This window comes from Lemur catta, chromosome 2, assembly GCF_020740605.2.
Source record: "Lemur catta isolate mLemCat1 chromosome 2, mLemCat1.pri, whole genome shotgun sequence".
Classification (NCBI taxonomy): Eukaryota; Metazoa; Chordata; class Mammalia; order Primates; family Lemuridae; genus Lemur; species Lemur catta.
In genome coordinates, this window is record NC_059129.1 from 2,152,105 (window position 1) to 2,174,521 (window position 22,417).

A 22,417-nucleotide genomic window follows, 5' to 3' on the forward strand; every position below is an offset into this window, starting at 1 on the left:
CTTTTCCCAGTCCTGGGGTCCGGCCAAGGTCGAGAGCTCCTTCCTTCCACCAGCCTCAGACTCCATGAGACTTCCAGGAGTAGGGCCCCACCTCCCCTCCACAGGGAGCTGTCTCCAGTGCCCCCTCTATCTGGCACAATGCCATGGCGCCCACGCAGGGGCCAGAGGCAACGCCATGGCCAGGTGCACCCAGTGCAGACCACGGGAGCTCCTCTGGCACTGCCCAGCCCAGGCCAAACACCGCAGGCCTCCAGCCCACGGCTGCCACAAGTGCACGGGCCACCCCCCCCCCCCCCGAGAAATATCACACGTGCGATAGCAAACTGTGCCCCTTGGCCTGAGGAATAAAATGGGAGCAATGGGCTGGCCAGCCCCAGGGAGGAGCTAGCTTCTAGATGGAGGCCTGAATTGGGGGCGGGGGTCACCCTGGAAGGGGGGTACACTCCAGACGGAGGAAGTAGCATCGGGAAAGGCCAGAGGCAGAGAAGGGTGGGCACACAGGGCCCCACGCGGCCCGTGCGGGTGGAGCAGAGTGAGGAGGGGAGTGGACAGCGACAGCGGGACTGGGACAGGAGCCAGAGGGTGCTGTAGGGTGTCAAGTGCAGGCTGGACTGCTTCCCCAGTGGGTTTTAACCCCTCCATGAGAGAGGGGAGCAAGGAGACTGGGCCACAGCCAGTGCCCGGGCCGCTCCGTCCCCAGGTAGGTGAAGAAGAGGAGCCCAGGGCAGTGCAGAGTGGGGAGTACATTCTATGGGGTGCCCCTCTGTGGTGTGGGGAGCCAGAAGCCCCTCCAGCCTGGCTCCCCAGGCTCACCGGTGACCTGGGAAGGTTTGCTGCTGGTGGATGCCTTTTCCACGCAGCAGGGCTGTGGACTGGGGAGGGGGAGGAGTCAGGCCAGAGCTCCTCCCACCTTCTTGTTCCCACAGCACTTAGGCATTTGGCAAGTGCAGATCTGCTTTCACAGTTCAGAGGGCCCACTGAGTCTGCCCTGCTGGGCTGCTTCCCTGGCCACACGGATGCTGCGGTCGGGGGACACTGATTGGGCGCACACTGGGTCGATGCCCTCCCACTCCCCCAGCCCAGCCACTTACGGTGCAGCTGTTGCAACTCCCTCGGTGCACACAGCCTCACCTGGGGTCAACTGCAGCTCTGGAGCATCTTGTGACCCCAGGACCACCCCCAACACGTGCGGGGTGGGGGGAGAGGGTGTCAAGAGAGAACTGTCCTCCTCTAGAGTCCCTGTCCTCAGTGGGCCAATGCTGAGGCCCAGCAGGACTGTGCCTCTATTGCCAGCAAGTGTAACCTCAACGTTTATACAAACCATTAGCATTTTTACCTCCCCTGCCTTGGTCTCCCTGCTTCTTCACCTGTGCTCCCTGGGACCCCCTGCCAGATAAACTCCCTGTACCAGGTCCTGGTCTCGGCCAGCCTTGCAGGGACCGTGGTGAGACGGGGAGTGGCTGGCGTGTGTGTGCCGGGGAAGCCCGGGATGGGGACGTTGGCAGTGTTTCCTCCTTGGCACCCCCACCCCCAGCCTTCCCAGCCCCGGACACGCTGCAGCTGCTACTGCTCTTCCAGCCAGGATCTTCCCAGAGAGAGCTCTGCCGCTTGTAACGAAACCTGGGCCAATGCACGTGGCCGGGCAAAGACTTAGGGGTTAGGGCAGCTCAGGGGCTGAACTGGACATGGGTGACAGGGAGGAGGAAGTTGTCAGGGGGCCCCCAGGCTGGAGGAATGCTCTGCCAGGCATCTCTCAAATGTGTTTATTAGCACCCAGGACAGGAGAGACCAGAGCCTGGCTCCGCAGGTGACTCGATCCTCACGGGCGCAGGACACTCAAGCCTCAAGCTGCAGGAGTCGGGGAGCCCAGAGCAGCGTGAGGAGCAGCGGCAGGGAGGGGTCTGGCCTGGGCATGCCACCGTGGGTCATCACCCTCAGGATCCATCTGAAGTGCTGGCTGACGTTGGTGTAGACACCAGGCCGGTTGGGCCGACCACAGCCTACTCCCCAGCTCACGATTCCAACCTGATACCACAGCCCCTCCTTGTCGCAGACCAAGGGTCCACCTGAGTCACCCTGGGGAGCAACATGGCTGAGCCCAGCCTGGGGCAGGGGCAGGGAGCAGCAGAGAGGCCGGGAGAGCAGGACGGGCCATGGGACTGGGTGCAAATCCTACTCCTCCCCGGGCAGCCACCAAGCCCCAGTTCCTGCATCTGCAAAGTGGGCCCACAGCCTCTGCCTCCCAGGGTTGGTGTACGGATGAAACGAGGTAAGGGACACAGGCTGCTCTAGGCCCCGGGACTGGGGGTGGTGCAAGGGACACTCACTTGGCAGGCATCCTTGCCGCCTTCGGGATAACCAGCGCAAACCATGTCTCCCCAGACGTCCATGCGGAAATCGGTTCGTTGGAACAGATGGTTGCACATGGAGGCGTTTATGATGGCAACTTGCACTTCCTGGAGGGTGTAGGGAGATGGCAGAGCTATTGGGGGATGGGGGGACAGAGAAAGACAGCAACCTGAGCCTCCTCTCTAAGGAGGGGTGGCACAAGCTGTGGATGGACTGTCTCTGGGGCACCCACCGTGCCTGGCATGTTCCTCTTGATGACTCCCAGTTCTAGCCCAGCAAATCATAGGTGCTCAACAATATCACAGAGGACCCAGTGGATGGACAGGCTGTAAGAGCTGTCCCCTGGGCCTCAGTTTCCCTATCTGGTGGGTGGAGGCGATAGTCCCTGCCTGAGCCAGTGGAGACATTTTACTCAGCCAGAACATCCAGGGGGAGGGGCCGAGGCTGACATGGTTTATGCCAGGCCAGGTGGCGCAGCCCACTGGGCTCTCTCGCCTCAGTGGCATTCAGGCGCGTTCAGGACCTGAGCCAAGCACTTTCTCACGCGCTCCAAGGGCCCCTTCAGCACCCGGCAGGGCAGCAGCCATCAAGACACACTCCCAGATGAGGACAGGGTCGGGGGAAGATGCCCCCATCCCGCAGCAAGGCACCAGGGACGTGTCGGAGCCTGACGTGAACCCACATCTGTCCAATTCCTAAGTCTGGGTCCTGATCGGCACCTTCTCCCGCAGAGGACGACGACAGCAATGACACCTAACGTGCAGGCTGCGCCTCCTGTGTGCGCGGGACTCTTCCAAGCCCGTGTGGGTTTAAGCACCTCAGAGGTACCCTATGAAGACAGAACTACTGTCACCCTATTTGACATGTGAGAACCCTGGCACACTTAGATGGAGAGGCTGCCCGAGGTCTCCCAGCTAGCACGAGGCGGCGGGCAAGTTCACACCAGGCAGGGGGCCCCCACTGGGCTCTTGGGCACTGGGAGAATGAGGCTGGGCCTGGGCATGGTGGGACCTCCGTCAGCCCGGGGCAGGCAGGGAGGGCCCTTTCACCCATAGCCACTCACCCTGTGCAGCAGGGTCCCCTTCTGGGGAAGGGAAAGAACCCCTCCTCTAGAGAGAGGCCAGATGTGACCTTGGGGACAGCCCTCACCCCGCCTGAGCCAATGAGCCCTAACTTCTCCTCCATTTACTAGTTCTGGGGCCTTGTGAAATTCCCATAACTCTCCCAATTTTCTCATCTACCCAGTGGGTATGAAAACTTTCCCGACTTCATCCCTAGGTAAGCTCCAGGAGGGACAGAGCTGTTGTCTTGCTCACTCCTGGGTCCCCAAGTCTAGAACAGTGGTGAGCACTCAGCATGTACGCAGGGAGCTGGGTCTGTTCCTGTCACTACTGCCACAGGTTGACGCAGGCATGGGCAGGGCCAGGGAGCCGTGGGAAGGGGCACTCTGGCAAAGCAAACATGCCCAGTCTGGGGGGCTGGAGGCCCCACCACACCTGTCTGGGTGCTGTGCCCAGCGCGTTCAGGGGACTTGTATTGAGGGATGAGAGGTCAGGCCACGGGGACCCCCAGTGGGGCACAGCACTGAGCCGAGGCTACAGGAGCATGGTATGGAAAGTTCAAGGAGACAGAAATGGGCTCGGGCTGTGAAGTCAGCCAGAGCCACATCCTGGGAGCTGCGGCAGGCATGGAAGAGCAAGAGGGGGCAGCTAATGCCTGACGGTGTGTGAGCATCATGGGGATGTGGCTGAGCCCTCTGTCACCAGGCTGTCCCCATCCCTGCCCTCCCGCAGCCTGGCTTCCCTCTCAAACTCTCCTTCTGGCCCCCACAGTCTCGGGCAGTGAGAACTGAGTGTTTGGTTCCTGCCCTGGCAGGTGGGAGCCAGCGCAGAAAGGCAGGTGAGGAGAGGAGGGGAGCAGGCCAGCAGGGGGTCCCACCGTGCCCAGGCCAAGGGGGGGGGCTACTGTGCCTGAGTCACAGGGACAAGTGGATGAGTGTAGGACCCCCCCAGACCCGCCTGTCCCTAGCCTCACGCTTATCCTCTTCGATGTTCCCCCAGCCGGTCACCCAGCAGTCCGTCCGGTTCTCGAACTCTAATGTGGAGGCCAGGAGACAGATGGGCTGGATGTGGTTAGTGTACGTGACAGAGGTGGACAACTTCACCATGGCGATGTCATAGGATATCGACCCCAGGAACGTGGGACTCAGATAAATCCTCTCCACCTGGTAACGATTGTAGTAGGCCTGCAGGTTCCAGAAAGACGGCATGGAAGTCAGCTCGCCAAACTGGACGGACCACGAAAAGGGGTCAGTCGACCTGGTAGGGAGGAGAGAGCAGTCAGGGGCCCTGGATGCGGGATTGGCCACCTGAGGGCAAAATGCAGGAGGTGAGGCTGTGGGGTTGCTACTCCTGCCCCTCCCGGGCGCCATTAGCAAGTCCTTCCCCTGGGCACAACAGCCCCTGCAGACATGGGACAGCCCAGAGAGGCCACAGCCAAAGGCCCAGAACCTGGGGACTGTGAGGGAGGGTGGGGTCTTGTCAGCTCACAGAGCTGTCCTAAGGATACTTGAATCGAGCCGAGTCCTCCAGCGGGACCCCCAGACAGCGGCAAAGAAGAATGAGCAGATGCGCCCGGCAGTGTGGGTGCCCAGCAGGATGCAGCCAGCACCGCTTCCCTGGGAGTGGGCGCCATGGCCAGGCTCGGTGCCCAGCAGGCGCCCCTCGTCCCTGTCCTGCACACCTGTGGCACAGAGGAATGAGGGTGGATGGCACAGAGGGTGGGGCCATTTGCATTGAATAATTAAAAAAAAAAAAAGGAAAATATACCCAAAGTCTGGTGGAAATTCTGGAAGAACATTCTGGAAGAACCTGAACAGAGTTCCCTCCAAGATCACAAAAGGGAACTGCAGTGAGTGTAACCGGTTGCGACAGAGCAGGAGCCCTGGAGAATACCAGGCCGCACCCACGTGTAATGTGCTCGCCCAGTGCCTGCCCAGGCTGGTGGCCAAGGTCAGTGTCCCCACCCTCCCGGCTGCATGCGCCACCTACCCCCATCTGACCCCAGACTCACGCTTCGAAGCAGTGCGCAGCTGTGAGCACCCAGCGGCGGTTGAGCAAGCTGGCTCCGCAAATGTGGGAGTCCCACAGCCGCAGGCTCCCCTGCCACGGCCAGCGCCCCAGCACCGAGTCTTCTCCACCCACCACGCGCGACGGGATGGTCCGCTGGCCGCAGGGCCCTGGGACAGACAGACGGAGCCGGGTCAGCCGCGAAGCAGGCCCGCCCCGCCCGGCCTGGCCCCACGCGGCGCGTGCAGGGGGTCCCCGGGGATCCGCGCGCCCTCCCAGGACCCCGCGCGCGTCCTGGGTTCCTGTCCAGGTGGAGGAAGGTGACTGGGGACCCTCCCACGTGGCCTGCGCCTCCCCCCAGGGCCCATCAGTTATTTTCCAACACCAACGAGTTTTTTGATCCTGGGGCGGGAGAGGAATGGATGAGGCGCCCTCTGCGCCCCGGCCCACGTGCACCGCGCAGGGAGGCGCGATCCGGGCGCCTTACCTGACAACAGGTCCGCCTCCCGCCACTCTGGGAGGAGGCAAGAAGGTGAGCTACCCGTGTCCCCTGTGCCGCACCCCAACCCCGCAGCCCCCGTGTCGTCCCCTCACCGCGCCCTCCCCCCGCGACCCCCGTGCCGCCCCCGCGCCCCCAGCCCGGCAGCGGGGCCCGGAGCTCACCCGGCTCCCCGAGGGCCCCCCGCGCCAGCAGCAGCGCCAGCAGCAGCGCCCCGGCCCGCGCGCCCATGGCCTCGGCTCTGCAGCGTGGCGCCCCCTCTGCTTCCTCCTGCTCCAGGCCGGCGGGGCGCCCCCTGGGGAGCGGGAGCCAGGGCGGCCCAGGCCCAGCACCTGCCCCAGCTGGGCCTCCTGGGCCCCGGGCTGTCTGGGGACCCTCAGGCCTCACAGCGCCCTGGCTTTCCGCTCCTGTGGGCCGGGTCCCCAACTACACTCCCTGGCGTGGCCCAGGGACCGGTCGCCCTGAATGAGCCTTTTCTTTTCTGGACCCCAGAGGTCCCAGCCCTGTGGCCCTCTCCCCTCCACCCACTACTTCCTCCAGGACCCAGGACCTGGCCCACAGCAGGAGCCCCCGTTCAAGCTCATTACCAAGTCTTCATTCAGGGCCAACTGAAGGCCTAACAGCAGGTCACCTGTTGCTAAACGATGGTCCTGGGGTCGTGTCCAGGTGGAGGAAGGACCCACAGAATGCCAGGCGGCCGTGTTCACCATCTGGAGGGCTCTTAGCCTACTCCTCTGCCCGCTGCCCTGCGAAAGGCCCCATGAGACTGCATCAAGCCTACAGGCACATCTCCTTTCTTGTGGGCGAAGTTATGGGGCTGCCAATGTACCCAAGCTGCCCTCCAATCCGAGCTGTGAGCGGACAGCTGAGTCGGGTCCATGAGACCACCCTCAGGGTCAGTGATTCACAGTTCTCAGCGAAACCAGCGGACTCCTGGTCCTGGTTTCCCAGTGAAAGGTGCACAGGTGAGAGCCCAGGAGAGCCCAGGGCGGAAGTTCCAGGTGCTCCCAGTGCAGCCTGCGGACAGCACCCCGTCCTCCCAGCATGTAGTGCAGCAGCACACAGGAGGTTCTGGCACCCAGGGAGGCTCCCTGAGCCTTGGTGGCCAGGGTTTGTACTGGAGAGTAGTCGTATGGGCCTGGAGCAGGTGGGCTGACACCAGTCGGTCAGTCTCCAGCCCCTCCAGAGGTCAAGGGATACAGCATGGCCGATGGCCCTGCCATCAATGATGTTGTTAGCACAAACTACCTGGTGAGGTCCAATGCTCCAGTTGGGCAGAGACATTCTTATCAGGCAGGACACTCAAGGGCTTAAATTTTCCTCCCAGGACCTGGCCAAGGCCCAGCCTTTATTGGATTTGCAGCATTTCACTCCCTAAACCTGCTTAGTTCACTTTCGCTGTGAAGACGCCCCTGGCTGTTACAGCAAAACAGCCATAGCTTTGTAAGCACCTGAGTCTAGGAATCAAATGCAAATAAGAGCGTGGCCGGCCAGGGTGGGGGCGCCTGGGTCCCTGGCCTCGGCTCCTTCCCGAGACCACAGTGCACACTGGCTGTGCACCAAAGCTGGCATGGGGAGGGCAGCTTCCTCCTGAGGCCTGCTGGGCACAGCCCTGAAATTGCCTACAGTTGGGCCTGAAATATCACACATGGGTTTTTAACCAGGAGCCAGACTCCTCACATATGGGTTTATGTAAAGGAACAGCAGTTGTGTCAATATGACTATGGCCAACACATGGAGGAGCTGACTTACATTATAAAGCATTATGTCAACTGTATATTTTGCTCTGATTTGGTGACTCATTTCCCCCGTTGAGCTATTGCCATTCATACCTTATGGTAAGCTTGTGGGGAACTAAGGTGCAGATTAGCTGATGGTTATTAATACATCCAGTTCCTCCTCAGGCTGGTCTTTTCCATCAATAGTACATCCTGACGAGGCTTTAACTCAATCCTCAGTACATTTGGTTGTTAATATCAGTATTAGCATATGACTTATTTACATGAGGTAACTGAGTTTTGCCAACAATGCCACTGTTGCAATATGGTCCTTGTACAATTCCGTTTTATTACACAACAAATCACTGAGATTAGGGCGATATTTGAGGCACCTTCTCAACAGATCTGATGACCTGAAGGAACACGAAATGTCTATTCATGTTCTTTGACCACTTTTTAATGAGATTACTTGTGTTTTTTACTGTTGAGTTCTTTGAGTTCCTTTTTATATTAGTACCTTGTTGGACGATTAGTTTGCAGTTATTTTCTCCCCTTCAAGCAAAGGTGAGGAGGTAGGGAAACTGAGGCAGTGAAGGAAGAAATTCTGATGAATTTGCTCAAACTAGAAGGTTGCCAGAGAAGACCAGAGAGGCACAGTCCTACTGCGGCCTCAGCTTTGGCCCTCTGAGGACAAGGACACTAGGGGAGGGCATCTCTCTAACGACCGCCCCACTGAGGGTGGTCCTGGGGACATGAGATGCTCTGGAGCTGCAGCTGACCCCAGGTGAGAGAGTTGCAACAACTGCACCATAAGTGGCTGGGGCAGAGGGAGTGGGGGGGCATCAACCCTGTGTGTCCCCCATCAGCATCCCCTGACCCCAGCATCCGTGTGGCCAGAGAAGCAGCCCAGCAGGGCAGACTCAGTGGGCCCTCTGAACTGTGAAAGCAGATCTGCATTTGCCAAATGTCTAAGTGCTGTGGGAACAAGAAGGTGGGAGGAGCTCTGGCCTGACTCCTCCCCCTCCCCAGTCCACAGCCCTGCTGCGTGGAAAATGCATCCACCAGCAGCAAACCTTCCCAGGTCACCGGTGAGCCTGGGGAGCCAGGCTGGAGGGGCTTCTGGCTCCCCACAGCAGGGTGGGGGCAGCCGCAGTTGGTCCCTGCCTGGGACGTCCTCCTGCCCTGCAGGACAGCATCACTCACCAGGGGCAGCTGACCTGATCGCAGGTGGAATTGCCAGTCTGCTACAATTGTATCAGGCAGTGCCGTGATCCAGTGGACGTGCTGTTCCACTGCCCCCTGGGGTGCCATGTATGGGTGGAGGCTGGGGGAGGCCCTGCCTGGTGAGCAGGCTTGGCTGGTCCACACAGAGGAAGAGTGACACTGGAAGAGGGTGGGCAGCTTCCAAGGTAGGGCTGGAGGGGACATGGCTGTTTCCAGGGGACAGCAGGTGAGTCCAGTGGCCCTTTCTAGGTGTGAGGGTCTGCGGACTTCCCAGTGGACTTGGATGAATGAAGAAGAGATGGAAGTTGGCCAGAGGGAACATGTTCAGAGACAAAAGGGACCCCAAACCAAAGATTGCACTGTTTCCCCAGGTCAGGTCTGCTCCTGCCTCTGGTCAAGAAAGGAGTACCACTAGCTCTGAGCCGAGGGCACCCCACATCCAGCTCCTCCAGACTCACAATCCAGGAAGGGGCTGGCCAGGCTGGGGTCTCTGTGTAGGACCATCTGGCCAGGCCTGGGGTCCAGGTTCTGTGGTCAGGGCTCTGCGCCAGGATGACTGGACAGAACAACAGAGCCCAGAAGCCCCAGCAACCGAGCACTGCCAGGAGCTGGGGTCAGGTTCTGAGATGAGCTGCCAAGGATTTTCGGGAACTTCCTGGCTTGACCGCAGGCCCCTCCCTGCCCGCCCTCCTTGGGCCCAGGCTCCGGCCCCCAGCTCTCAGCACCATGGCCCAAGCCAGGCTTTCTTTGAGAAACACAGGTGTCCCTTCCCTGCCACCTGTAAAGAACTGTTCAAAGCAGCTTTGTTTGAGGTGAAGCCACAGCTCCGCCTTGGCTGTGTTAATCACCCCATCTGGGGCTCTCCCCTCCTGGCCCTTTAAGCCCCCAGGCCCTCCCCCAAGCCCAGTCAGCAGAGAGGCCACCAGGCTGTGAGGTGAGAGCAGGCAGGGCAGCTGCCGGCACAGGGAGAATGAGGGAGGGGATGAGGCTCCAGGGCTTCTGTTGAGCCCTAGGATGCCCAAATAGCTCAGGACAGGGCTGCACCTTGGCCAGCGGTGGTCACCTGGGGCCTGTGTACAGGAAAATGTATAGAGCCTGGGCCACAGGGACAGGTCCAGGGCCAACCAGCAGCTGAGGGCAGACCGAAAGGCCACGGCAGTGGGGGCCAGGGAGATGGAGCCCCTGGGCTAGGAAGCTCCCCTCTCCTCTCTGCCAGCTCCAGACCAGAGTCCCAGCCCAGCCCCGAAGACAGAATGAGGGGGGCTTCCTGCCTCCAGGTCCTGCTCCTGCTGGTGCTGGGTGAGAGGGGCCCGGGGCTGGGGATGCTGGCCACAGGGACCTGGGCTCCCAGGTCTCCCATCTCACCCCTTTCTAGGTCTGGTTCCCCTAGAGCACTCTCAGGGGTTCTAATCTTCATTCCAAAGGTCCCAGTCCTTTCTGCCACTGACTCTGGCTTCCCCAGACCCTGATGTGCTTGTGTGTGTAATAGGCATAAGGCCCTTCCTCCGCACCCTCACGGTGCTCTGGGGACGGTTAAATCCAGTAGCAGATTGCACAAAATCCTGACACAAGGTCAGGGGAACAAATATATTCCACCCTCATTCCTATTCTCCGACCTCCCTTCCCAACCCCGTTATTTGACACCAAATCCACAATCCAGTCCCTTCCCTGCTTCCTCCTCCAGGAGCTGTTGGGACCCAGGTAAGGAAGTCTGCAGGTAAGGAAGCCTCAAAGCCCGCCCGCTCCAGCCCTCCTGGACCTTGTCCCCGTGTCTCCCCGCCCACACCCGCCGCCTGCGCCCCCACTCCTCCGCCAACGCTCGCCACCCCCCTCGTCCTCTCGCAGCCTGCGGGCAGCCCCGTGCGTCCGGTCGGATCGTGGGGGGCCGGGATGCCCAGGATGGAGAGTGGCCCTGGCAGGCGAGCATCCAGCACCGTGGGGCGCACGTGTGCGGGGGGTCGCTCATCGCCCCCGAGTGGGTGCTGACAGCTGCGCACTGCTTTCCCAGGTCAGCGCTCACGCAGAGCCAGCGCGCTGCGCGGGGAAAGCGAGGCCCGCGGGGGACGGGCGCCACCTGGCGGGAGCGCGGGGACTGTGCCGGCTCCCAGCCGGCTGGTGGGGTTAGGGCGGCCCGCGGGGGTCGAGGCCCGGTGCAGTAGGTAGTCCCAGATCCCATCGCGCAGGAGGGCGCTGCCGTCAGAGTACCGCGTGCGCCTGGGGGCGCTGCGCCTGGGCCCCACCTCGCCCCGCGCGCTCTCAGCGACTGTGCGGCGGCTGCTGCTGCCCCCAGACTACGCCAAGGACCAGGGCCGTGGCGACCTGGCGCTGCTGCAGCTGCGCCACCCGGTGCCCTTGAGCGCCCGCGTCCAGCCTGTCTGCCTGCCTGCTCCTGGCGCCCGTCCAGCACCCCGCACACCGTGCTGGGTCACTGGTTGGGGCAGCCTCCGCCCAGGAGGTAAGGCACGGAGGGTGGGGCCCGCGGCCATTGGGGGAGCTCCCTCGTCCTCCATCTGACTGGAAGCCCCAGCCCCCCACTGCCCCAACCCGGGACCCAGCGCGACTTCTAGGCACTCAAACCTCTTCCCACGCAGACCAGGGAGTTCCAGCTGGCAAGTTGGACTCTCGCGCTGAGCTTCTCCTCTTCTCCCACTGACCCCAGCTTCGTGCCTTGCTCTTTCCCGGCCCTCGGATATGTCTCCTCTCCCCCCAGTGCCACTCCCAGAGTGGCGACCCCTGCAAGGAGTAAGGGTGCCTCTGCTGGACTCACGCACCTGTGACCGCCTCTACCATGTGGGTTCGGACGTGCCCCAGGCCGAGCGCATAGTGCTACCAGGGAACCTGTGTGCTGGTTACATTGAGGGCCGCAAGGATGCCTGCCAGGTGTACCTCCCTGCCCCCAGACTCTGAATCCACACCCCTGTGCCCAGCACTCTACCTCCCTAGAATCCAAGACCCAACATATACCAACTCCAGGCTCAATGTCCTGGCCCTCAACCCAGAGGTACAACGTCAGGGGTCTAGAGCCTAAAGAACTACTCTGAAGCCACCAGAGTGCTGGGACCTAAGCTCGCCTTTCTCCTGCAGGGTGACTCTGGGGGACCCCTGGCCTGCCTGCAGTCTGGGCGCTGGGTCCTAGTGGGCGTGGTGAGCTGGGGCAAGTGTTGTGCCCTGCCCAGTCGACCGGGTGTCTACACCAACGTGGCCACATACAGTCCCTGGATTCATGCTCACCTCAACCTCTAATGGTGGCTGGTGATGTTGATCTGGAGCCAGACTCTGGGGTCCCTCAGCCTCTGGGGACCTACACATGCCCCCTCCTCTTGATGTGAGGCTGAGATGCCTAATAAAGCTAAGGGGCCACTCGTCCACCCATCTGCCCATCCCCTGCCGCCTCTTCTCCCTGGGACTCACCGAATCTCACTCCACCCCATCCAGGTGTCTTTCCTGTGTCCTGGAGGTCACACTCCCTCCCCTCTTGGCTTGTATTTACCTTCCTCAGCCCTAGCCAGGGCTGGGTGCGGGGGACCCAGAGATGGGCAAACCAGCACGTGCACCATCCAGGCCTACATGCTCCTCTTTTTCTGGAGGGAGCCAGACAGATTTGGAGCATGGGAGGGAGATTCTCCATTGCTGTGTTGAAGGTGGAGAGGCCACAAACTGTGAGCAACATTTAGGTGCTGACAGCAGCCCCAGCTGACAGCCATCAGTGAAACCAAATCCTCAGACCCACAACTCCAAGAAACTGAATTCTGCCAACACCCCAAAGGGACTTGGAAGTGAATTCTTCTTCTGCCTCCAGATAAGAAGCCCGCAGCCAATCCCTTGATTTCAACCTGGTGAGACCTTAAGCAGAGAACCTACATGAGCCACTAGACTTCCAACCTACAGAGTTGTGATTTAGTAAATTTGTGTTGTTTTAAGCTGCTACATTTGTGGAAATTTGTTACACAGCAGTAAAAATGAATGTAGATTTTGCCTCACTGCGATGGAGGCGTCCCAGTGGGAAGGGTGGGCTGGTCACCGTGGCCAGCCCCCATGTACTCTGAGAGGCTCAGGAGTCCGGGCACTTGGCATCACACCCTCAGCCCAGGAGTCAGGAGCCCCCAGGAAGGCCCAGCCACAGCTTCTGTCCTCACTGTCTCTGACCACCATTGCCCCTCAGGGTGACCCTGAGGCCCCAGCTCCTCCCCACACAACTGCGTCTGGACAATGACCTGGCTCCTGTTCTGCTCCTGGCCCACCCTTGTGTTCCATGTCCAGCCGAGGGCCCACCATCCAGTCCCTTCCCTGCCATGTCCTTGTCTGCAGACCCAGAACCACCCATGCCAGTAGATAGATGTCAATTTCTACACCTGCAGAAGAAACAAGAAATCAAACAAAATCTGGAAAATTCAAAGCCTACTCTTTGGTGCTGATAGGGGCAGCAGGGGATGGGAAGGGAAAACAGGAGGAGGCCAATATGGAAGGTGCAGTTATTCAGGCCCCAACACAGGCCTGAGCCCCACCCCCTCCCCTCTTTTCTTCCAGGGAACCCAGGGAAGTGGGTGGTACTAGATGGTCACTATTGGGCCAGGCCAGATTGGGCAGGGAGGGAGCTCAAGTCTGCCCTCTCCCCAAGGTCGAGAGAAGTCCACTCTGCAGTGGAGCTTGGCCACCCCCGATGGGGTCATCAGGGACCAGGGAACCCGGAACAGGGCATGGCAGGCCATCCTGCAAAAGGCAGTGGGCACGCAGCCCAGGGCCCTGGCTTTGGAGGCATTCTCTGAAAGCTGCTACCTGTGAGGTTTCATTTACATAACAAGACCACCTTCATGGTCTCTCTCTGTGCTATTAGAATTAAATACACCATTACACATATAGTAGTAACATTCATTAAGTGTCGGGCAGGTGTAGGGAGGGGATGGGTATATGCACACCTAATGGGTGCAGTGCACACCGTCTGGGGGATGGACTCGCTTGAAGCTCTGACTCAGGTGGGGCAAAGGCAATATATGTAACCTAAACATTTGTACCCTCGTAATATGCTGAAATAAAAAATAAAAATAAATAAAAGAATTAAATACCATTAAAAACTCTATTTGTCAAAGGCCAGATGACATTAAAATGGATCCTTTAAATTAGACTCCACAGTTTAAAAATATATATATTTTAGAGATCTCTTATTCCAAACAATTGCCTTCTTTGTATTTATGGGAAGACCAAATTTAAAAAGATGTGTAACAGTGTCATGGCTAGCCTTAAAAATTCTCTTGACAAAGTTAAAGAGCAAAACTCTGACCAAAAACAAAGATAAAAACCTTTGTATGCTGCCCCTGGAGGGGCACTAGCAAAGGCCAGTTCACCTGTGGCATAGTGGTTAAGATTCTGTCCTTTTGCTGTTGGGCCATGGGTTTGATTCCGGCCAGAGAACTGGCTCCTAGTGGTTTGATATTTATGTGACTTTGGACTTTCGGAAGTACTCATTTATTATTGATCCTCTTCTCTTCCTTAGACAGCCTTTCATTTCCTGTCTTCTTCCATCTCTAGGGCGGCACGAGAGGCTTTTGGGCCTCTGTATGTAGACAGTCAGCTGAGAAGCTGAGACCCTGGAAACATAAAAACGTGTAACTAGACAAAATGTGGATTATACCTCTTTTGTGGGTAACAAAACTTTCCTTTCTTAGCGCTGTCTGTGCGGCAGTTCTGGATCCTGAAAAAACTGCTTTCCACCGCTTTGGAGACTGCTCATGTGTCCTTGGTTAAGTCCTAAGTTTGGTTGAACTTAACATAAAACGTACCTTTAAAACAGCCTGGGTGCCCCGTGTGGTGGCTCACCCCTGTAATCCTAGCACTCTGGGAGGCCAAGGTGGGAGGATGGTTTGACCTCAGGAGTTCGAGACCAGCCTGAGCAAGAGTGAGACCCTGTCTCTACTAAAAAAATAGAAAGATATTAGCTGGACAACTAAAAATACATAGAGAAAAAATTAGCCGGACATGGTGGCACATGTCTATAGTCCCAGCTACTCGGGAGGCTGAGGCAGGAGGATCACTTGAGCCCGGGAGTTTGAGGTTGCTGTGAGCTAGGTTGACGTCATGGCCCTCTAGCCCGGGCAACCGAGTGAGACTCTGTCTCAAATAAATAAATAGAACAGCCTGGGTGCATGGTGGCTCCAGCCTGTAATCCTAGTACTTTTCGAGGCTGAGGTGGGAGGATCACTTGAGGTCAAGAGGTCAAGAACAGCCTGAACAAGAGCAAGACCCCCTCTCTACCAGAAAAAAAAAAGAAAACAGAAAAGAAAAGAAAAATTAGCCAGGCAAGGTGGTGCACACCTATAGTCCCAGTGTCCCAGCTACCAGGGAGGCTGAGGCAGGAGAATCCCTTAAGCCCAGAAGTTTGAGGTTGCTGTGAGCTGTGATGTCACCGCACTCTAGCCCAGGCAACAGAGTGAGACCCTATCTCTAAAAAATAAAAAAATAACAATTTTTTTAAAAAACAGCCTAGAGATTTGACAGGGAGAAGCAAAAACAGACACCTGCAAGCCTAGGAGAGAGGTTCAGAAGAAACCAACCCCGCTGGCACCTTGATTTGGACTTTGGTTCCTCCCAAAGTGCTGAGATTTACAGGCGTGAGCCACCGCGCCCGGCCTACACTGTATTATTATTACCATATATGCCACCATAGTATTGTTGTTATTATTATAATTATTGTATATGTGCTGTTCATCAGGATGTGAGTTACATACAAATCTGACCTAAAGACATTCTCAGCGATGTGTCTCCTCCACAGCCCAGGGAGCACGTGTACTCCTAAATAACTAGTCCTGATGCTTTTCAAGTTCACGGGACTTTAGCAATCTAAAAGTAAATCTATTTTAGTAAATAAGATAATTTTTAAATTGTTGGTAAAACAAAATAAGATAGCAATGTCTTCAAAAGTTAAACCTTTTTTCCAAGTCTATTACTGGCTGCATGGGTTTGTCCTATCTCTGCTAGATATTTTAAAGTCATAAAACGGTAGCTCTGTGATATGAGCTTATGCTTTTAGATTTTTTTTTCACGTCCGATAGGTGATGTGCCCCTGTAGTAACAAGGTTTGAGGGAGGCACAGCTCACGTAGGCGTGTGAAAATCCAATCATCCTGCTTATAAACTACAAAAGTACCTGTCTCTAGAGTTAAGCTTTCAAATTCTGCTGTCTAGCCAAGTAGCCACAGTAAGGCCTGAGGACATGTAGAATTCTCCCTGGCCCAGCTGTGCCTCCCGGCCATGCTGGGAAGAGTCAGGCATTATCTCCACAGCTTTGTCCTCAGTCCTGAGCTATAAACTTGATATGAAGGCTCCAGACCCAGACGGACCCTGCCCTCCATAGCCATCCTTGGCAGCCTTGGGCTAGCTGGGACCCCAGATGGCTGAGAAAGGCATTAGAAGGAGGGTACCTCTGTCATACTTTCAAAATTCTTTTCAGGCCGGGTGTGGTGGCTCACGCCTGTAATCCTAGCACTCTGGGAGGCCAAGGTGGGAGGATGGTTTGACCTCAGCAGTTCGAGACCAGCCTGAGCAAGAGTGAGACCCCCGTCTCTACTAAAAATAGAAACAAATTATATAGACAACTAAAAATATATGTAGAAAAAATTAGCCGGGCATGGTGGTGCATGCCTGTCGTCCCAGCTACTCGGGAGGCTGAGGCAGGAGGATTGCTTGAGCCCAAGAGTCTGAGGTTGCTTTGAGCTAGGCCTCCTGAGTAGCTGGGACGATAAGCATGCGCCATCATGCCTGGCTAATTTTTTCTACATATATTTTTAGTTATCCATATAATTTCTTTTTATTTTTTTAGTGGAGACGGGGTCTCGCTCTTGCTCAGGCTGTGTGGAACTCCTGAGCTCAATCCAGCCACCTCGACCTCGACCTTGCAGAGTGCTAGGATTACAGGCGTGAACCACCCCGCCCAGCCACCTTACCCCTGTTAATGAGCTACAAAGGCCATTTCCAAGAAGGGAGAAGGGGCATGACAGGGTACATCTGACCTCCCTTCTCATGGCCAGCAACTCAGCTTTAGAGAATTTCTGGGGTCCCCTGGGCCAAGAGGGGATCTATTCAGTTAGCTGGGGGCGCTTAAGATTTTATTTCAGTTCACACTCCTAAAACCTCTTTGGAAAAAAGTCAAAGATGCATCTGTGGCTCGTGTCTTTCCCAGACATGCCCTAAACCTGCCTCAATAAACATCAACTGATTGAGCTCCTTGCCTCAGTCCCCCATTTGGGTTATCCAGTGTCTCCCCCAAGGCACCATCATTCATTCACTCTCCCTGGGATGCAGGGTACCCTGTGCCCCGTTATCCCAGCAAAATAGAAGTGCCTGCGCCCAGGGCACACCGGACCCCATCAACATGGCGACCTCGCTGTTGCCACTCCCGAGATGGCGCCACCGCCTCCTGTGTCCCTCCCACGCTCGACCACCACGCCGAATGGCGCGACCAGCGCGTCTGCACCGAGATGGCGGCCGCACGCCAACCGGCACACTCCACTTCCGGCTCCCCTAAAATGGCCGCGGCCGGCACGGGGCCGAGGGCGATGGGGCGGGGACGCGCGCGGGGCATGCCGGGTCGCGCGAGGGCTGCCGGGAACGGGGCGGAGCGCGTCGGCGCCGGCGCGTCGAGGGGAGAGGCAGCCGCCGCGATGGTGAGCGGGCGCGGGGGGAGGGGCGGCCGGGCCGGGCCGGGCCGGGCCGGGGGCGGCGGGGGGCGGCGGGCCGCGGGCCGCGCGGGGGGCCCGGGCTCCGCGCTCACGCCGGCCCGCTGCCCCCAGGACGTGTTCCTCATGATCCGGCGCCACAAGACCACCATCTTCACGGACGCCAAGGAGTCGAGCACTGTGTTCGAGTTGAAGCGCATCGTCGAGGGCATCCTCAAGCGGCCGCCCGACGAGCAGCGGCTGTACAAGGTGCGGCCCCGCGGTCGGGCCGAGCGGTGGCGGGGTGAGAGGAGCCGCCGCCCCGTGCCCAGCGTGGAGCGCGCCGGCGAAGGCGTCATCGATGTAAACAGTCGCGGGGCGGCCGGCGCCTGCTCCCGGCCCGAGCCGCGGGGGTGGGACATCCGTTGTGCGGATGGAGCACGACTGGCGCTCGTACACGGGGAGGTCGGGTCCAGGTTGGATTTTTAAATCGCATGCCAGCCCCGGGCGCCGAGGGGCAGGGCGGCATCGGACCCCTACAGCGGTCCCGCCCGCGCCCTGCCGGCTCTGGGCAGCCCTGCTCTGCAGTTAGGAAAACTGAGGATCATTGGCAGAGCCAGGATTTGAACCTCGAGGCCCTTAATCCCCAGCGTACTCTGTAGGCCCATCAGAATCATGCTGACCCCAGACACTCCGGGTGATGCGGGGTGGGGGACCCAATTACTGCAGAGAAATGAACGGTGTTGGGATGAGTCAGATTTCACCAGTTCGTCACCAAGTAACTGTTTATTACCCCCCAATCTCCTGCCAATGTTCTAGAAGCCTCTCTGTTATTAAAAACCAACTGTTATTATTAAGTAACAGTGCCTTGGCGTTTGGGGTCTTCATTGGGGAGTCAGATGCATCAATCCCTGATTTAGATGTTCCAGCAGCATGAAGTTGTCACGTAAGGGCGTTAATCTGATTCTAGATCTGGAAGCTGGGAAACTGACCTTTTGCTCCGGGCTCAGAGCCTCAGCTTCCAGGGTTTCTAAAGGCCTTTCCTGCTTGATACCTACTGGGGCTTCCCAAATAATGACCCTTCTTGCTGCCTGTGCATGCCCCATGTGCCACATACTGTGTTTGGTTCCTCTGTGCCTCCCTAGCTCATTGAAACCTTCTGTCTGCCCTATGAGTTGGGAATTTCAGTAATTCCCATTTTATAGATCAGGAAACTTTGCATCAGAATTTTTACCTTGTCCAAGGTGGCAGAGCTGGGATTCAGACCTAGGTCTGCCTGTCTCCACACTAGGTCCATGGCTCCTGGAATTAGATTTGCCTGGAGAATTTGGAAAAGCCAGATTCTACAGCCCCACCCTGGGATGTTCTGACTTGGAAATTCTTGGCTATAACCGTGGAATTTATCTGTTTGATAACACACTGGGGCAGTCCTGGGCCACACTTGGGGCTTTCCTCCTGTGACTTTCAGTGTAGTTGCTGGCCAGAGAGGTCTCTGGAACTTGGCCTTCCTGGAGTCTCTCCCAAGACCCTGCTTCTCTCCTCAGGACGACCAGCTCCTGGATGACGGCAAGACGCTGGGCGAGTGTGGCTTCACCAGCCAAACAGCACGGCCACAGGCCCCAGCCACAGTGGGGCTGGCCTTCAGGGCAGGTGAGAGACGCCTGGGCTGGGTGACAGCTAGGCAGGGTGGGCACAGCCAAAGAAGAGGCCCTTCAGGGAGCCTGTGGTTGCTCCTTCAAGTCCACAGGGCAGTCAGTGTCTTCCGAGTATACAAAGGGCAGGCAGTATCCTTCAGTAGTATGTGTGTTTCCCCATAAAAAAAAAAGCAAGCAAACAGATGCTTGTGGAAACCAAAGCCTCCTTGCCAGAGAATTTGAAGATCCCTAGTCATGTACCAGCTCACGTTTACAGACAACTTAGTGAGCTCCTGGCCCCGCACTCTGCATGTTACTTCCATTGTCCCATCTCATCCTCTCAATGGCTCTGGGAGGTCTGCACTACATCATCCGCATCTTGCAGAGCACACTGCGGCTTGCAGCAGTTACCAAGGGTGCCAGGCCCTTGCTGGAGCCAGATGTCAGTGCGGGGCTCTTTCTGTGCAGTTGTTCTCTTAGTCCCCCAGCACCTCTGTGTGGCTGACACTTGGATTGTGTCAGTTTTAAGGATGAGTAAAGTCCGCCTGGGGACATTAGGTCACTTACTGGGTCTGCCAAATCTAGGATTCAGATCCGGAACCTTTGCTATCATTAAGCACATGCCACCCCTGCCCAAGCTCTACAAACCCAGAGCATAGAGAGGGCTTTTCTTCTCCCCAGTGTATCTCCCTCCACCGAGACAGGAAGGGGGGCTTTTAAGTTTTATTCTTTGTCTCTGGGAACTTAAACAGAGTTACAGAGCTGTGTTTTCACAGCTGTGGACCCAGGGGCTGTGTGGATGGCTGGGGAAACTTGGGTAAAGCCAGAAGCAAGGGCTGATGAGGCAAAGTACAGTCCTAGCTACACTTTTCTGTTCCCTAAGGATTACTGGGCTAGGCCTTGGCCTCAGCACCTGTGTCCTGGTGCCAGTGTCTTTGCACTCCCACCCCCTCTGTGCCTAGAGTTCCCTTCTCCGTAAAAGAGGAAGATGCTGCATGAGCCCCTGTGCACCCAGGCCTGGCCTGCTGCTAGTGCCCAGCAGGTGGGAAATGTAGGGACATTTCTGTGGGTTCCTTCTGCCCACAGTGACCCTGGGAGTCAGGTGCAGGGCTGGTACAGATGCACAGTTCATGTCCTGTTCAGGTGTGCCTTGAGGGGGGCAGGTGAGGGCCAAGGGTGCATCTGGTCTGCTTCCTAAACCGAGGTTGAGTTGCATTCTCCCGGAATTTCCCTTTCTCTGATTTGAAAAGATGTACCCTAGAGGTTTGCTGTGACGTGGAAGATGTTGATAGACCCATTTTGCAAATGAGAAAACCAAAGTTAAGGGAGGTGACTAGTTTTTCCCCACAAAACCCAGTGTGGCATTGAATGTGGTGGGCCCCAGGTCCCATCATCCTTGAGGAATGTGATGGCTGTTTTGATTGGGGCCACAGTGTGGGCCGGCGGGTCTGTTTCCGTATGGGCTGCTTTACTTACAAAAACACATTTCTGGGTACAGATCAAGCAGTCAGCACGTAGGTTCCTGGGCCTTGGTTGGAGGAGATGCTGGCCTCTCCCAGGCACCGGAACTAACTGCTCAGGGAGATGAGTGTCAAATTTAGTGTTAAAGGGCACTGTCCAGACTAATCTCCAAAGAAAGAGAGGTAGTCCAGACAAGAATTATCACTGCAGGTTAGTGGCTGGGAAAGTGCATTAAGATTAAGCTGGGTCAGGTTTCTAAACCTCAGCACTATTGGCATTTAGACAGGATAATTCTGTGTGCTGTTGTCATGTACAGTGCAGTATGTGTGGCAGTGTCCCTGACCTTTACCCTCTAGGTGCCAGGTGCAGCCCCCACCGCCCCAGTCATGACAACCAAAACTGTCTCCAGACATGCCAGCTTTCCCTGGGGGGGTCTGATCAGTTGAGAACCCTGAGCCAGGTAGAAGAGAACACAGGAGAAAAGTTGTGAAGTAGGTTCATTTGCTGTGTGGTGGGGTGACAGTGGGAACTTCCTGGAGCCACTGTTGTAGTGGGAAAAGGAGCCAGTCAAAAGAAATACGGCAATTTTGTCCAGGGGTAAGTTCCCCCAAGGTGTTGGAATGCAGTGACTCAGTTTGGGGGAGGAGGCTGGGGAATGTTGGGAAGGTTCTCTGAGGTGACCTTTGAGTTGAACTCTGAATGCCCAGCAGCAGCCAGCCATTCTGAGTGGCAGGTGTTGGGACCAGCAAGTGCAGAGGTCCCGAGGCAGGAGGGCTTGGTGGGAACACAGGGAGAGGGAGGGAGAGGGGGCAAGAGTCTAGGAGCACAGGAGATCGATGATTGGAAAGACATAATGGCACGGACTTGAGATTTTATTCAGACTAAGATGGGAAGCCATTGGAAGATTTTAAGCAGGGGAGGAGTAAAGTCTAGTTTGATTCTAAAATCATGGAAAAGTGTTGTGAAGGAAGCAAGGAGAGTGGGACATTCTGGGTGATGGGGACTGTGGAGACAGTAGGTAGATGCAGGTGGTCAGCCCACAGGCTCACCAGTGGACATAGAAGATGTGGAAAAAGGCCTTATGTGTGTGTGTGTGGGGGGGTGACGATTGGGTTGGGCTTGTAAGGGTGGGAGATAACTCCAGTGGGGTCACTGAGTCTGGACTAACTTTGTGGGCATGGGTGTTTGCGTGGAGAACTACAAAGCTACAGATTATCACAGGTGAACACCCAGGCCCTAGTTGGCCAAGAATCGGGGTTCCCCCTGCAGCTGTGTCCCTTGTTCCACAGATGATGCCTTTGAAGCACTGCGAATCGAGCCCTTCTCCAGCCCACCAGAGCTGCCAGACGTGATGAAGCCCCAAGACTCGGGAAGCAGCGCCAATGAACAAGCCGTGCAGTGAGGGCCCCTGGCCTGCCCCCAAGAGGCCCATTTTCCCCCCAATAAAAGAGATTTGGGTGTCTGCCTGGTTGCTGCCTCTTTCTACTCATCCTCCTCCTGACTCCAGGCATCACCCTCCTGTGGATGAGTCTTGCTGCCTCAGCAGGCTCGAAGCTCCTCTTGGGGCTCTTGCTTACCTGGGACCCTGGCTGAGAACTTGGCCCTGCCTGCCACTCAAAGGCACCACAGGGACCTGGGCTGCACCGAACACTGAGCCATTCCCACCAGCCAGTCAGTCATAGGGGTAGAGAGGGCGGGCAGGAGCCCAGAGCCCTGGGCCAAACTTACCCAGCAGGGAACAAGAGATTCCAGGCCATACTCCTTGAGGCCCTCCCACACCCCATCATATCCACTCCTAGGGGCCTCCTGTCCTGAGG

The 22,417-nt window shown here is 57.3% G+C and overlaps 3 protein-coding genes and 1 non-coding gene across 4 annotated transcripts; 2 read left to right on the forward strand and 2 right to left on the reverse strand.

Annotated features, from left to right (window-relative positions):
- Nucleotides 1–1,758: 1,758 nt before the first annotated feature.
- LOC123632274 (testisin-like) lies at nt 1,759–4,468 on the reverse strand. The gene is made up of 3 exons (XM_045542340.1): nt 4,384–4,468; nt 2,328–2,456; nt 1,759–2,076 (listed from the first exon to the last, which is right to left on the reverse strand). The coding sequence occupies exons 2-3, from the start codon at nt 2,424–2,426 to the stop codon at nt 1,837–1,839; spliced, it is 339 nt and encodes a 112-aa protein (XP_045398296.1). The 5' UTR covers nt 2,427–2,456; nt 4,384–4,468; the 3' UTR covers nt 1,759–1,836.
- A 5,628-nt stretch (nt 4,469–10,096) lies between these two features.
- LOC123632273 (serine protease 33) lies at nt 10,097–12,773 on the forward strand. Its single transcript, XM_045542339.1, has 6 exons — nt 10,097–10,157; nt 10,543–10,575; nt 10,704–10,866; nt 11,042–11,313; nt 11,569–11,738; nt 11,943–12,773. The coding sequence occupies exons 1-6, from the start codon at nt 10,112–10,114 to the stop codon at nt 12,099–12,101; spliced, it is 843 nt and encodes a 280-aa protein (XP_045398295.1). The 5' UTR covers nt 10,097–10,111; the 3' UTR covers nt 12,102–12,773.
- Nucleotides 12,774–15,894: 3,121 nt separating this feature from the next.
- Nucleotides 15,895–15,998, reverse strand: LOC123633801. The gene has a single exon (XR_006733801.1). It is a non-coding gene; the product is annotated as a small nucleolar RNA U13 (small nucleolar RNA).
- A 1,430-nt stretch (nt 15,999–17,428) lies between these two features.
- Nucleotides 17,429–22,062, forward strand: ELOB (elongin B). The gene is made up of 4 exons (XM_045542351.1): nt 17,429–17,514; nt 17,641–17,775; nt 19,050–19,155; nt 21,890–22,062. The coding sequence occupies exons 1-4, from the start codon at nt 17,431–17,433 to the stop codon at nt 22,000–22,002; spliced, it is 438 nt and encodes a 145-aa protein (XP_045398307.1). The 5' UTR covers nt 17,429–17,430; the 3' UTR covers nt 22,003–22,062.
- Nucleotides 22,063–22,417: the final 355 nt, after the last annotated feature.